The 14,665-nt window shown below is 38.2% G+C and overlaps 1 protein-coding gene across 16 annotated transcripts in view; it reads left to right on the top strand.

The window, feature by feature from the left end:
• Positions 1 to 14,665, top strand: part of LOC145987642 (uncharacterized) — a 46,781-nt gene that overhangs the window by 25,031 nt on the left and 7,085 nt on the right. For 4 of the 16 annotated variants that reach the window (XM_083122114.1, XM_083122113.1, XM_083122116.1 and 1 more), the window contains exon 7: positions 10,627 to 10,825. The exons of 5 other annotated variants lie outside the window; for them this stretch is intronic. In XM_083122114.1, coding sequence (XP_082978240.1) covers positions 10,627 to 10,708 — 82 coding nt within the window. In that variant the 3' untranslated portion in view covers positions 10,709 to 10,825. Of the gene's footprint in view, positions 1 to 963; positions 1,314 to 5,605; positions 5,838 to 10,626; positions 11,155 to 14,665 lie in introns of those variants that run through there. 7 more of the 16 variants (XM_083122127.1, XM_083122122.1, XM_083122115.1 and 4 more) reach the window with 6 other exon arrangements.

The following is a 14,665-nucleotide window of genomic DNA, read 5'->3' as shown; positions in this document are numbered from 1 at the left end:
ATTTTGCGGAACAATATAATACAGACATATTTAAGCAATATATGTTTACTTTAGGTATTGTTTACAACATACTAGACATTTACGTGTATATTGTATATTACTTTCACATTGAAATAACATTTTACATAAATGATGATAACTTCTCATGCTACAAAGTTGTTGCAGCAAACTTAATGATTTCCTCGTTTTGCACCACTTTTAAAATATCTGACTCGCAGGATGGAATCAAGGTAGACATTAACCACTCATCAGCCGCACATGAACGTTGTCTGTTTTTGATTAATCTTGTGACACTCATTGTGCGTTCTGCAGAGCAACTTGTCACCGGTACGGGGATCAGAATTTTATACGTAGAATACCTGCAAATTTGGAAAGGTCGAAAACTGGACAACACGATATGGTTTAAGAAAAAAAAAACATTCTCAACCAATTTCTGCTGATCATAACTTCTTCAGAACCCATCATGTCGTCTCTACCAGAACTTTCACTCTCTTTTAAGCAGTTGTTCAAAGAGATTACTGTTGTTGATTTTTGTTTAATTTCGAACTTTCCTACTCCAATATCACTTAGGTCTATGGTGTCCGACAGACATAAATATATTGTTCTGAAGGCTTGCAGCTCTCTCGGAACTCTAAGTCTTCTTGATTTAATTATTCTAATGATATCTGGACAGGAATACAATTTGAGTTAATAAATAATAATAATAATATTTTAAAGCTTCAAGGTTCCATCAAAAGGCAGTTCCCCTGTAACCCAATATCGTGTTATGGGGAGCATCTAATTAGACTATACAAAGTGTTGTTTATGGCAAGAATTAAATTAAATGTACGTAAAAAGAAGTTATGATATTTTTCCAAAACTTACCATATTTGTAATATTATTATCTTAAATGAGATCTAGCATGTGTGTACTTTTGATAGAAAGATGTCACCTGTGTTACATAAGTGCTTTTAACTTTTGCAGGTGCACATAACACAGGTGACATCATAAACATCTTAGATTCCTCGTGTGCTTTGCCTTTCGGAACGGCAAAGAGGAAGGCCTTCTTGTGCACCATGTGCGACAAGTCTTTCTCCTGGAAGGAGAGTTTGAACACCCACATAAGAAACATCCATGGATCAGGACAGGGTCCGTTTCCGTGCCCTATTTGTGGAAAGCTGGCTAAAAATAAACACACACTCAGTTCGCATATATCCATTTATCACAAACAGACAAATGTGAATCAGTAATGGTAAATATACTCTATTCTTTTCTATTGCACAAAATGGCATCTACCAGGGTCGGAAATTAACATTAATGTGTTGGCACAATTATATGAGTTGTAAATAAATTGATGATAAATTCAGAATTGATTATTTATTTGGCGGAACATACTTTTGGAAACAAAGTAGTGGTAGTTTCAATGCATTACTCTTTTGAATGAAACCATACTTTTTGGCAAACATATATTACATGAGTCAAATGAGAACTTTATTATTTTTTTGTTTGTTTTTTAACTAGTACGTTTCTGCATGTAGTGTTGCACAAGTTTGCTACAATTAAGGATAAATTCCAGATACAGCACAGATGGCCATTTTAAACTGAAATTGTCAGCAATGAGAAAACAATAATAATAACAACAACAAAATAACACAAAAATAAATAGCCAATTCACAAGAAATAAGTAAATGATGGCACTATTTGATATTATTTACAAACATTTCTTCTGATGGGAAGACCGAAAGGTATACTCTGAGGAAAATGTCAATACTTGATGGGGAGGTAGGTCGTTATGTTGTGTGGGGAGTCTGTAGAAGAGAGACCTTTTTTCAATTTCAAGTCTTAGGTTTTCTTATGTTAAATAAGCTTGTGTCTGAATATTTTCAAGTCTGAGTTAGTGTCTATTTACCTCAAGAAGAAGAATATTTGGAATCTATGTGCAGTCACTTATGAGCCACTGCGAAGGCCTTTCCAACAAATTCCGAATGGACTGAGGCCATTCTCAAACTTCCATGCATAGAATTGTCATTTGTTGTAGAATGTCTATAAGCTTTAGGCTTCCAGAAGACTAAGAAACCACTACTCTTCGCTGGTGCATGTGCATCAGGGGCGCCGACTTGTCAAAATTATTGGGGGGGGGGGGCCTCTGATCACTGAAATAAATGAATGAATGACTCACTCGTATACAGTTTTTAAGCAGCTATTATATTCCTCACGCAAATGGAATGTAACATGAAAAATGTCTTTTGTGTCTGTTCATTTGTTATTTAGATAACATTTTTATTGAAAAGTGTGTATTTACATTAAGAGGCCAACCTAACAGAATTATGCCAGCCTCGGTAGCCGAGCATGTTGGGTGGTCGTCTCAACTCCCTTTGATCCACAGATCTCGGGTTCATGTCCCGGTGAGAGCATGGGTGTGTTTTAATGTCTGCAACAGACATGTGATGGGTTGCAAATAACCCATAAAAAACTAATATTTACAATATTGAACAGTTTTATTTAATTATTTACATAAATGCTAACACAAATCGCAGGAAAATAGTTTGACTTTTTTGTTCTTGCTACAATATTTTACTTTTTAAATTTAATTTTGCATAAAAAAATAGCATCTACACTAAGATATAAAGTGACATACACAACAAAAACATATGAACATGATTTAAAAATAAAGCAAAAGTTGCTCTACACAGTGGGTTATTTTTTTATGAACTCATTAACGAGTGGTTTCAGGTCCAAATTATCAAGCACAGTTTGATGTATGTGGAGTACCGCTAAGCTGCTTAGTCTCTTCTGCCTCATTGTAGATCTCAAACATGTCTTTAGTAGGCGAATAGCACTGAATGACCTTTCGGCTGTGGCTGTCGTCACTGGCACAGTGCGGAGGACCATCATGAATTTGGCAACTTCAGGCAGAAGCTCCTGGAGGGTGCTGTCTTCCAAAAGAAACTTCCTTATGCCATGCATGGTAGTTAGAACCACTTTCTTCTGTTTGGCGATATCACCAAGCATGGACATGTGTAAGGAGAGCCTATCGGCATCCAAATCTTGGCGAAAGAATTCTCGCGTTTGCTGAAAGTTTGTCGTGCATCTGTTCACAGTTGCAATGCATTCTTTCTCTACGGCTGTTATCTTTTGTAGTCCTGTAGATTCATGTCCTTGTTTAACACATGATTTTGCTTTGTCACACACGTCAGTATATATTGATTTATAATACTATTTTGGAGTGTAGAACTTGTGAGGTTTGGCAGCATCAGGATTTTCAAGTCTCTTAGGGACGTGACGTTGCCGGGGCAATTCTGGCTCATCAACGAGGCTCGGTTTGCCCCCTGTGCATTTCAGCCAGAACTGCTCAAAACCCATTCGCTTTTCTTGAAAGATGTCAGTCAAGTATTTTAGTTTTGATTCCACTTCTGTAGCACCAATGCGTGGAGACTGAATCTTACAGTTTACCTCTTCTATTGTACCCATCACATGGCAGTAGAGGGAGAGAAAGAAAAAATGTCTCGAAATGAAGCATTGTCTCCAGGTATCCAGCACATTTTGATGCTGCATCGGTAGAATCTTCTTCAGAAAATTTCTCAAGAAAATTGAGAAGGTTTTCATAGTTCCTAAAGATCTGTTGCGTACTGGATGCTCTCAACGTCCACCGACGTGGGCAAAGTGGTCGCAGTTCAGTACGGCCAGCCTTCTCATTCACATCAATAATATTCCTAAATATTTGCATTATTTTGGGAGATTCCCAAACAGTCTTTAACAAGTCGTTGGCTAAATTCATTAGTTGATGGTCTAGAACATTTCAAATGTGTATTTAAAGTTGTTCATGTGGCACAATTCAGAGTAAACTTTACAAGAGAAGAAAAATAAAACATTAGATCCTCTTAATGAAAATTATTTAGGGGACTTTTCCCCCACATCATTAACATTGGGGGGGCTCGAGCCCCCCTAAGCCCCATGGAGTCGGTGCCTATGGGCACCATCTTTACAATGACAAAAATGGTATTGTGAAGCTCACTTGGATCAGTGTTGCAACCTTGATGTCGTTTTGTAAGTGACGGTTGATACAGTCATGTAAATTTGAGCTGGTTACAGTCTGTTCTGTAATTTCAGTCAGACTTTTAAGGTTTTTATTTGACTCTCTTGAATGCAAATGTAAAGATCAAGGTTTCCCTTGCACGTTGCATTGTGTTTGTGAAGTCACGTAAAGGTCATTTTGGTGGTCAAGCACATTGAATAGTCAACTGAGAATCTAGCCTCAAAAGGTTCTGAATTTGAATCCCAACGTGGGCATGGGTGTTTCATTAGCATTCCTGCGTTTCATATAATCAGTATTAATTCCCATTGCTACACACAGCCTAAAAAGGCAGAAAAGATGTAAAATAAAAATGCACACACACACACACACTCCCCCAGTGGAGGTGGAGTAATGAGCTCCACATTTGTCATTTTTACTCGCTGCTATTCCTAGATAAAAGGTTGGATTATTTGTACAGACCAAAAAAAAGCTACCCCTGTACATTGCAATGTGCCATGAATGCAGGGAGGCAGCACACCACACTTGACCTAACTTAACCCCACACAATTGCCCCAGGCACCCATTTATTAGAGACTAGGTGAATCCCAGATCAGTAAGGGATATTGCTGGAAAAATTCCCACCTGAGAGATTTATGCAGACTACAGCAACATTGATGGTGTAAGTCCCCACCTGGGGAATTGAACTCTGGTCTCCTGCATGTGAGACATCCATATATTCGTTGTGACTAAGGTCTTATTCATCCATGTACCAGTACACATGTTTTTTTTTATTTTTCTGTCGGTGCCAAAAATAAATTGTTTTGGTTAACACACAGTGCTGCAATGCTAGGGGCTACCAGATTTGAATCATGGCCTGGGCATGGATGTTCTTCGTGAGTGTTTCTCATTAGTTTCATCATATCATCACTTATCCTCATGATTAGCCAAAAGTGGCAGAAAAGCGGTGTTAAATAAGAGAAAAACAAATCAAATCAAATCTTGTTTCCTTAGTGATTTTCTATCTTGGATACATTTTCTTCACTCTTTTATGCTCGTTCTTCTTAAATATTGGAGAACATTTTATTGGCCTTGCATTAGATCTCATGGACATATGCCTTTGCTTACATTTATAAACCTTGTACCCGTCCAGACAGTTATTTTCTTTGTCGCATACTTCTACGTTCTTTTTGCTATTTTTTTTTTGTCTTCAACTAGTCATTCTCTTTATTGGTTTTCATTTTTCTGTGCTGGGTTACAATATCACTCTCTCAGGTTCTGGGTTCAAATTCTGAACTAGTGCCTCCCTGGTGACACAGGGGTAGCATCATTGCCTTGTAATCAAAGGTTCCTGGTTCAATATCTGGTGGAGGACTGTATTGGTTCAGATCCCACTTTAAACTGGAGGTTCTGTTCATAAAGTGGACTTAAGAACTCAACTTGGCATGGGTGTTATTCCTTTGTGATTGTCATTCATCAGTTTCATCTGGTCACTTGTTTTCAAAATTTGACTGTACTGAATACGTTGAAATGGGGTTGGGAAGGACTGAGAAAACTTATGCAAATGTGTTGGATGGTGTCGCTTGAGTTACATAGGTATCTTTAATCTTCCAGGTACCAGTAACACAGGTGACATCTCCGACCATGCATTAGGGAAGTCACAGAAGCCGACGAAATTCCCTTGCTTGGAATGTGGGAAATGTTTCTCTTGGAGGGAAAGTTTGTCGACCCATATTTCCAATATCCACGGTGCAGGCAGAGGCCCCTTCGCTTGTAGTATTTGCGGGAGGCTGGCTAAAAACAAGCACAGTCTGAGCTCCCACATGTATTTATACCATCAGAAAAAGTAAGTCACTTTTGCATACTCTCATAATTTTAATTTCATCTCTCTTCTTCCATAATTTGAATGATGATAACACCGATTATTTTCAACAAGATACCGTTAGATGCCATATCAACTACACCATCGTGGTTCCTGCTTAATTGTGCACCAAGCTGGTGCCAACTAGTAAAAGACCTAGATACTTACAATGTTGCCAGATACAATTTAATTTTAATTAATTTGACAACAAATATGTTATTTATGCAAATATATTGCCAATATGTAGCCATATTGAAACTGACATGGATAAGAAATGACTTGCAACATTAGCTCAGGGCTGAAGACACAGATTCATTTTCTGGTTCAGCCACAATTTTCATACCATTTCAATAAATTGTAACACAGGCACGCATTAGTGACATCTACACAAAATGTTTTGATTGAGATCTTTCCTGGCATAAATTACATGCTACTTAAATGGCAGCTCTCCTTTTTCTTGCATAAGCTTGTGTGTGGGTAGGAAACAATGCCGTGACACCAGTCATATAACTGTAACAGTGTTGTTCAGACTATGCTCGACTCACGTCACCTTTTCCAACCCACACCATGCCAGATGCACTGCAAAGTAAAGTTCCCCGTGCATATAGCACCCACCATTCCATAAAGGTACATTTAGAGGATGAGGAGGTAGAGCCCCACATATTCTCGATCTCTGTCATTTTGAAGGTAATGTGATCAGCACCATGCTCCAGCTGCATTTCCCTCCAGGGTTGCCCCCAGGTACCCATTGTATTGAGGTCAGGTGAGCCGAAGAGCTGCTTTATGCACGGACAAGGCTGGAAAAATTCCAACCTTGGATCATCCACCCTGAGAATTGAACCCGGGCCTCCCGCATTCTGGTCAGATGACCTACGGACTAGACTACCTCAACTCTAGATGTACCGTGGCCAGGTTGTGAAACTTCAAAAGTTTAATTTTGTGTAATTAGTAGACCTATAAATTGCCAAAAAAAAGACCTAAAAATGGAAAAAAAGGACATATAAATGTGGCCCAAATTAATTAATAACTTCAGTTTTAACCTGCCCACCCCCCTCCTTCTTCAGTCATCCAATTTTTTTCTCTTTTTTTCTTTACTACAGAAAGGATGTTTAAGAGGTGATGAACTGATGATGATTCGAATTGAGAATGGGCAGTAAAAACCTAGTCGAAAGAAGGTGAAGTTGCAAAAAAATAGCAGTTAAGACCTAAAAATAGACTAAAAAAGGACCAATAAGCCAAAAAATGCCGAAAAAGGCAAAAAAGGACAAATAAAACCCACCTTTTTCTGGCCTACAATGACCCAAAATGAACATATATTATGTTGGGCCTCGTCTTCGGACACTAGGGAAAAAAATATTTTTCCTCAACTTCCGAGCACTAGTAATTAGTGTGTTGTATTTCCTTCATTTATAATTACTATCTCTTCTCTCTCACTTTCTTACTTCGTTTACAAGGCTCTGAAATGTAAGATATATCCAGTGTGTCAACTGAACCAAGTGTATTGAACAAAATATCTAGCCCTTGTCAACATTCAGCACTTTATTTACATTTACAGATAGCTGTTCAGATACTGTGTTCACACCACATGCTGCATTCACAATTATCTTGAAAGTAGGAGACCTATCAAACCAGGTGTTGCTTGACATGTTTCCCCATTCAACACCCCCCTTCCAGATAATCCAGACTAATGAGGGGGATAAGTTGACCACTTTAAGGAAAGTCCGGATTAACTGAAATAATCTAAAAGAACAGTAGAAAGTGCATTAAAACTCAGTTTATAGCAACAAAACACGTTTATTATGGTGTATTTAAAGGGCATACGCCTAAATACACTATACAGTACAAAGTCTGCGGGAAACAGAATTTCATCAGTGGTTGACTGCCTTTTCTTTGGGAAGTTCTCTTGTTGACTTCTAGCCACATGTTAAACCCTGATTAAGCAAAGTCCCTGTACCACCATGTGACTCATCCTATGCATATTCATGTGATGATGTAGAGAGTTTTTGCAGAGTTGTTATCATTCAAAATATTAGCTTGTTACAAAGTTAGAGACTCATTGAAGCTATAAAACATTTGGGTGGAGGGAGGGCATTTGAAAACCATTGACCAAACTGAAAAATTTGTCCTTATACGGTAACTATACCAAAAATATTGACTTCAATGATTACTACATTTTAAGGTTGCATTAATAATCACACAGGAGAAGTACTATGTGAAAATTTAAGCAGAAAATGCAGGATCAACCAGGACTAGAATCAGGGTCTCTGGCATAGTGTGCCATTGCTCTACCAACTGATGTACCTAACCAGCCTTGGTTTTGCCCAATGTTTTTGCTTCCGCTGATTCACATGTGCAGAATTGTGTTTGTCAGTGATTCCAGAACTGGTTGTGTTGCCTTTGAAACAATTATGGTATCAGCTAAAATGAAAGTGACAAATCAGGCCGGCTCTGTAGTTCAGTTGATAAGAGCCCAGAGATCTGGGATCAAGTCCTGGTCGAGCTTGCACTTTTCACTTAAATTTCCGCAAAAAAATATTTCTTACAAAAGCTTTTGAAAATTAAAGATACCTATTTAATCAAACTAACACCTCTCAACCCAACCCATGGGGTCTTTGTGTGGTGGTCTTTGTGCAATTTATTACATATATCAGCCAATAAATTTCACAATATGTATCATATTTATTATTATAAATTAGTGACTGTGCTAAGACAAACAGTTGTGTAGAATGTTACTGAACTACCCTTTGGTCATTGTTATTATACTTCAGGGTTTCCTTTCTACTCTTATTCATACGTTATTCATGTATATCTACATATAATGTTACGGTGAGCATTTGGATGACATTGATAATCATTTTCTACACCTTGAGATTAATACCTGTAACCTTGTCTGGGGCCCACAATAGTTCATTTTCCTAAGAACCAGTATGAGTATCTTTTTGGTTTTACATTTCTAATGCCCATACAGCACCAATGTCTCATTGATAAGAAGGGTTAGCTAGAAAGTAAGTTCTGATAGGTTATAAAAAATAAACTATTCACATTGCCATTTGATGTACACTACTTTTCAATAGTAACCACCATTGTTGAAGCACTTGTCTTAACAGGCATCAGTTTTTGTATCCCTTCATTATACAGGGTGGCCATGAATTAAGGGGCACCTTTTGCCTTTTGATCATCTATTAAGTTTAACAATGAGAACATATTTACAATATTAGCAACTTTTTATTTTCTGAAGATAGTAACTTGGACATCACCATGATAATTTTATCTGCTTTCCACATAAGTATAACTTTGAGCTCTATTTAAATCAAAGAAAGCTTGGAGACATAATTGGCTTTCCTTTTATCTGTTCATGCCTTACCAGATTTTTAAGGTCTGAAACGCTTCCGGTTGCATCAAATAACTTGTTGATTCTTGAGATAGTGTTGCTTTTAAGTGCTAGAGGTACACATTCCTGCAGCATTCGTTGCTGAACTTCAGTTAAATATTATTGGTAATGGAAAATACACGTACACATTTGACACGCTGCTCAATACTTAGGCGACTTGCTGCCATTCTAAAAACATCCACTTCTTCTGCTATGTTGGTTAGATTTTACATACGTGTAAAGAAAGATAGAAAGGACAGTGACAAAAGGTGCCCCCTTAATTTGTGGCCACCCTGTAGAATGATGCTGCCTGCAATGCAAACTATGTAGAAAGGACTTATTTTGCTTTGAAGGAAAGCAAGGAAGTTTCAGATGTTGGAACACATTAGAAACACTCTGTGCTAAGTCTGGGATGTAAGGGGAATGATAACAAGGTTCCCAGCCAAATGTCGTGGTGAGATATTGCGATCTTGAGATGGTCAACTGCTCTGTATAATATCATGCACATTTCTGCATTTTTCATTTGAAGACTTGCACCCATTTCCATACCATTGAATCACTCTTGGCATGCTTCCATAGACCTCACACAGTTTGATAAATTCAAGCCAATTGCACCAGGCCCGTAGTGATCTCCAGGGGGGGCGGGGGGGGCTCATGGTTATCAGGGGGGCTTTGTAAATCAGCCAATTTTTTTAAAAAATAACAGTATGTAATGAAGGTAAATTATGTGTGTGTGTGTTGGGGGGGGGGGGCTCATTAAGTTATATAAAATTTATAAATATCCTACAAATACTCCACACGACTTTAGATGATACAGATATTTATATCACACACACAAAAAATGCACAATATTCAATCACAGTGTGTAAAGTACATTCCACCTCCGGCTGGAGCAATGAAACTATCCTTCGTTCCCAAAACTTTAGAGCTGTTGGCCTTTGATGCAGATGCGAAGGGAATGTACACAATGACATAAAAGTCGCAGATTTCTCTCTAAACACGAGGTTGCAACAGGGACAGTGAAGGTACAGATAAAGCTCCCCTATGAAAGAACTTACAAAGTCTAGATAATCTTCTAAATACTTGCAGCTACTTAGACGTCAGCTCATAAACAAGATGAACAAATGTAACAGCTGCTGTTCATGTTCTTGGGTTCATCCTTATTTAAAGTTGAAACAGAACTTATTTCGTGGATATCCCTTGTATATTTCTGGGATGTTACAATGACTCAGCTACATTCCTTTATGTTACATACATGTCCTTGTAATATATATATAGTGTGTGCGCTGTACGGGTGGGAGTTACTATCTTGTCTTTTAACTGCTCTGTATTATGAAGTTTTCTGTGTAGACACAACAAGACTAGTATTTCATAAGGTGACTTACTCTTGTGCATTTCCTTTAGACCAAGATACAAGCAGCATGCAGTGCCCTCTCTGTCTCCGGACATTTCTCAGGCAGAAAACCCTCCAGGTACACATTCGTAATGAGCACGGAAGTAGCCGAGGGCCCTATCCGTGCACCTACTGTGGCAACATATCCAAAAACAGAAACAGCTTAAGAGTTCACGTGTACAAATATCATAGGAAGAAGCAAATGCTTACGCAGTGAATCATTATCATTGAAAATTGTAATGTTCTTTGTGCACTTTTTTTCCTTTTCATATGAATAAAGTGTATTGAAAAATATTGAATGTGGAGTTGTCCATGTTTAGCTTTTGACAGCTCATAATTGTTTTTTCGTGTAATCTATATGTATTTAATCTATTGTATAGAGACTTCAGTTGACTTTTATATTGTCCAAGTTTAAACTTATTTCTGCTGTTTTACTTTTTAAAAAGAGATAAAAAAAATGTAAAGTGCATCGCACCATGATGTAGGGGTTCACACATTCTCAATCTCTGCCATAGTTTCAGTGACCGAGTTCATTGAGTAAATGACTAATAATCTCGGCACCTGAGGTTGTGAATTCAAGTCTTGGCCTGAGCATTGGTGTTAATCTCCATCTCTGCAATCTTCCGTCTCATCGTTAACATTATTCTCACTTTCAGTTCGCATTTTTCAATCTTCTCATTTTACCGGGTTCTTCTTAAGTTAGGATCATCCAGTTGAGCTTGTTTCCTTTGTTATGCCAAACTTCTAATCTGGAGGACCAGAATTTTTGTCCAGATGAATTCGTCGCACTGACTTTTATGTTTAGGCATCATTGATTTGCTTCTTGCGCAGCACTGTAGCCAGCAGCTGCACTTTGCATATGTCCAGGACTTGGTAAGAATACATGCTGTAGCCCCCTATTTTATTACATGAAGCATTCTAGAGATAGGCTTATTGACTTCTACTGGTACTGTGCAGAATTATACATCGATATTCTCTATGAACTAATGAGAGAATTTTCTGATCTGAGCTCCTCTGACAGTGTTGCAAACTACATTACAAATCATAATTAAGTATTGTAGAACTGCAATGGGCCAGTTGGTAAGGCATTTGGTTTCTATGCAGAAGACCCAGGTTTGATTTTCAGTGTATATAGTATTGGGTAGGAGTATTTGCAACAACACCTCTGCATAGAAGTGGATCTGAGGTTCATCCAGCCTCTAGTGAATTGGTTGGTTGGTTGATTGATTTAGTTTATTTTACTTCGCGTTTTTTGCCTCTAGGCTAATTTGCGAAGATGGGGATGAGTGATGAAATGGATGAGTGGACATTCACAAACAACCAAGCCCGAGCAGGATTTGAACCCGGGACCCTTGGCGCTGCAGCTCGATGTGCTAACCACTTGGCCACAGTGCCCGGCTCTAGTGAAATGGGTACTGGGGTAAAGGCAGCCAGAGCATGGTGTTGATCACATCACTTTCACAAATTGATAGGATTATGAATGTGGGGGCCCTACTCTTCCCCTTTCCATATATCTTCGTGACATGCAATATTCAGGAAGTAGCTGAAAAATATTTGTTTTAATTAATGTAAAATGTTTCTTCCTTAATTGCTTTCTTTCTAAACTTATTTGCTAACTTCGTAGAGTCATGGTGGACTAGTTGGTAGGACTTCTGATTACCAAGTGGAAATTTTTCAGTTAGTGTCCATGTATAAGTGGCTATTTAGTTCACCTAACCTCTAAGCTGTGGGTATTATGTGAGCAATGGAGAATGGTGCTGATCATCTCACCTCCATGACCCTATGTATCTTCATGCCACAGTGCTTTTGACAGGAGCCAGCTTTACATTCTTGTTAATGTAACACAATTTGATTACTGCAACATTTCATTTGATACCAAGGAAATATGGATTCCCATGGCACAAAACATGAACCTGAAAGCAGTGACACATATGGATACCTAACTAAAGCAATTACCACACAACATTCTGTGAACAAGACCAACAGAGTTAGAAACCGTAGGAGAGATGCAAATTTTGGTTCATAACATTAGAAATGGAGCAAATACTCTTACCCCTTCAGGTATTGTATACTGGTAATATAGCTTGTTTCACATATTTCTCTATTAGTGCATACTAGCAATTGTGCATTGTATTTCCAATGTTGACTTTTTTTTTGTACTCCTTTATTTCATTGCATTTTTACCTTCTGTACTTGCTCGTTTCTCTTTCAGTAAATATTTAATCAACTGTGTTTGCATCAGTTGAACTTTTGAAACAGTCTGTAAAGCCTTAAGGGGTGAAGGAATTGAGTGGAATTTTTTTTGTGTGTTGCAAGGAAGTGACACATTTTAAGCATTATCTGTTACAAAATTTCAACAACTTTTTTCACTACCCAAAAGAACACCTGTGCTGGTCATTGTGCCTGAATAGGTTATTTCCAAAGCTCTGTACAACAAACTGGTGGTGACAACCATAATATAAGTACCCAATAATTAGTATGGGTTAGATTCTAATATTGTGTTTGGCAAATGCAAAATTATTAATTACAATGGGGCGGTTCACTATTGATGATTTCAGTGAGAAATCTCAATAAATAAATAAACTTTTGCGTTAAGATAGTTGGGTCGAAAGGTAATTTTGTTTGTCATTTTGAGGCCAAATGTTTTACATTGCAGCATGATGCTGTGTGTTAATCAAGTGCTATTTTAACTGAAGTGAGCAAATTTTCACCTAACCATAATCATACGAGGGCTAGTCAAAAAAGAATGAGAATGAATGTTTTACTTACGAAATACATTAGGCAGGGTCCATGTTGATATGGTATTTTTCGTAGTCCCCATAGAGTTGTATACACTTGGCCAAATGTGTCTACCAGTCCTGGAAGACATGCTGGAACCAGTCTTTTGACATCGTCTTCAGAACCGCCTCCGCCTTATTCAGATCGGCCTTTGATGAGTCAAAATGCTTGCCCCGCAGCTCCGATTTCAGACGAGGGAACAAGAAAAAGGTCACAGAGAGCAAGAGCCAGGCTGTATGGAGGGTGCAGGACACATTCAATGTTTTGTCTAGCCAGGTATTGGGCAGCAATGTTGAAAACGCGAGGGCGTGCATTATCCTGGTGTATCGCACACCCAGATGGATGCAGCTCAAAACTGTCACGTAATACTGCCCAGTAAATGAGGTTGATTGTGGAAGGACATCTTCGCCGTATGCCTGTTGCAACATTTTGTATGCTTCCATGGTGGATTCCTGCAGATGTACGCAAAATTTCAAAGCCGCACACTGCTCCTCACGAACAGACTACATTTTCCATATGTGACTGCTGACCATTCGTGTTTTGCTTGCGCAGTGTTGCTGTATGCATGCGCATACGCTCTTGCAATTTTATCTGTCGATTCCACGAGACACATTCTTCTTGCGCAAATTTGTTTCACCACTGCATGTTCACTGTGTGATATATAAAAAATTCATTCTCACTCTTTTTTTTGACTAGCCCTTGTAAAATGTTAAGGACACCTTGTTGACATTCTAGTGAGTCGTAAGGTTAAAAAAAATACCATTAGGTAACAATAAATGAAAGGGCTACAGTAGGGTAGCTTGAAACAGGCCAAGTGGTATAAGATTCTGTGGAAAAAGCACAGATTTTGTAATTTAATTCGAACCTCAGAATTTACACAATCCTTGCTGTTGAATTGCATAAATTGCATTTGTAGATAAAATCCACTGTTAGCTGATCGCTTCAAGTCATGTAATCCCATCACTGAATGTTCTAGGTTGAGTTCTTGACTGGGCATGGATGTGTTTGCGAGTATTGAATATGATAGGGCATTGAAAAGATGGGAATAGACAGTATGTTGTTGGGACAAATCAAATGTGATTTCATGCTATGTACTTGTGCACCTACATGTTACCCCTTCATCTTCTTCACTGATGCTTCATATTATCACCAATGAGATGGGAGGAAACAAAGAGATTGTGCCAGTTTAATATTTCAAATCCTATTTAGATATGATAAAACATTGTATATGAACACACAGCTGTGACGATTACTGCCACTCTTATGGGCCTT

This window comes from Lepisma saccharinum, chromosome 5, assembly GCF_977018435.1.
Source record: "Lepisma saccharinum chromosome 5, izLepSacc3.1, whole genome shotgun sequence".
Taxonomy (NCBI): domain Eukaryota; kingdom Metazoa; phylum Arthropoda; class Insecta; order Zygentoma; family Lepismatidae; genus Lepisma; species Lepisma saccharinum.
This window is presented reverse-complemented; position numbering and strand designations above follow the sequence as displayed.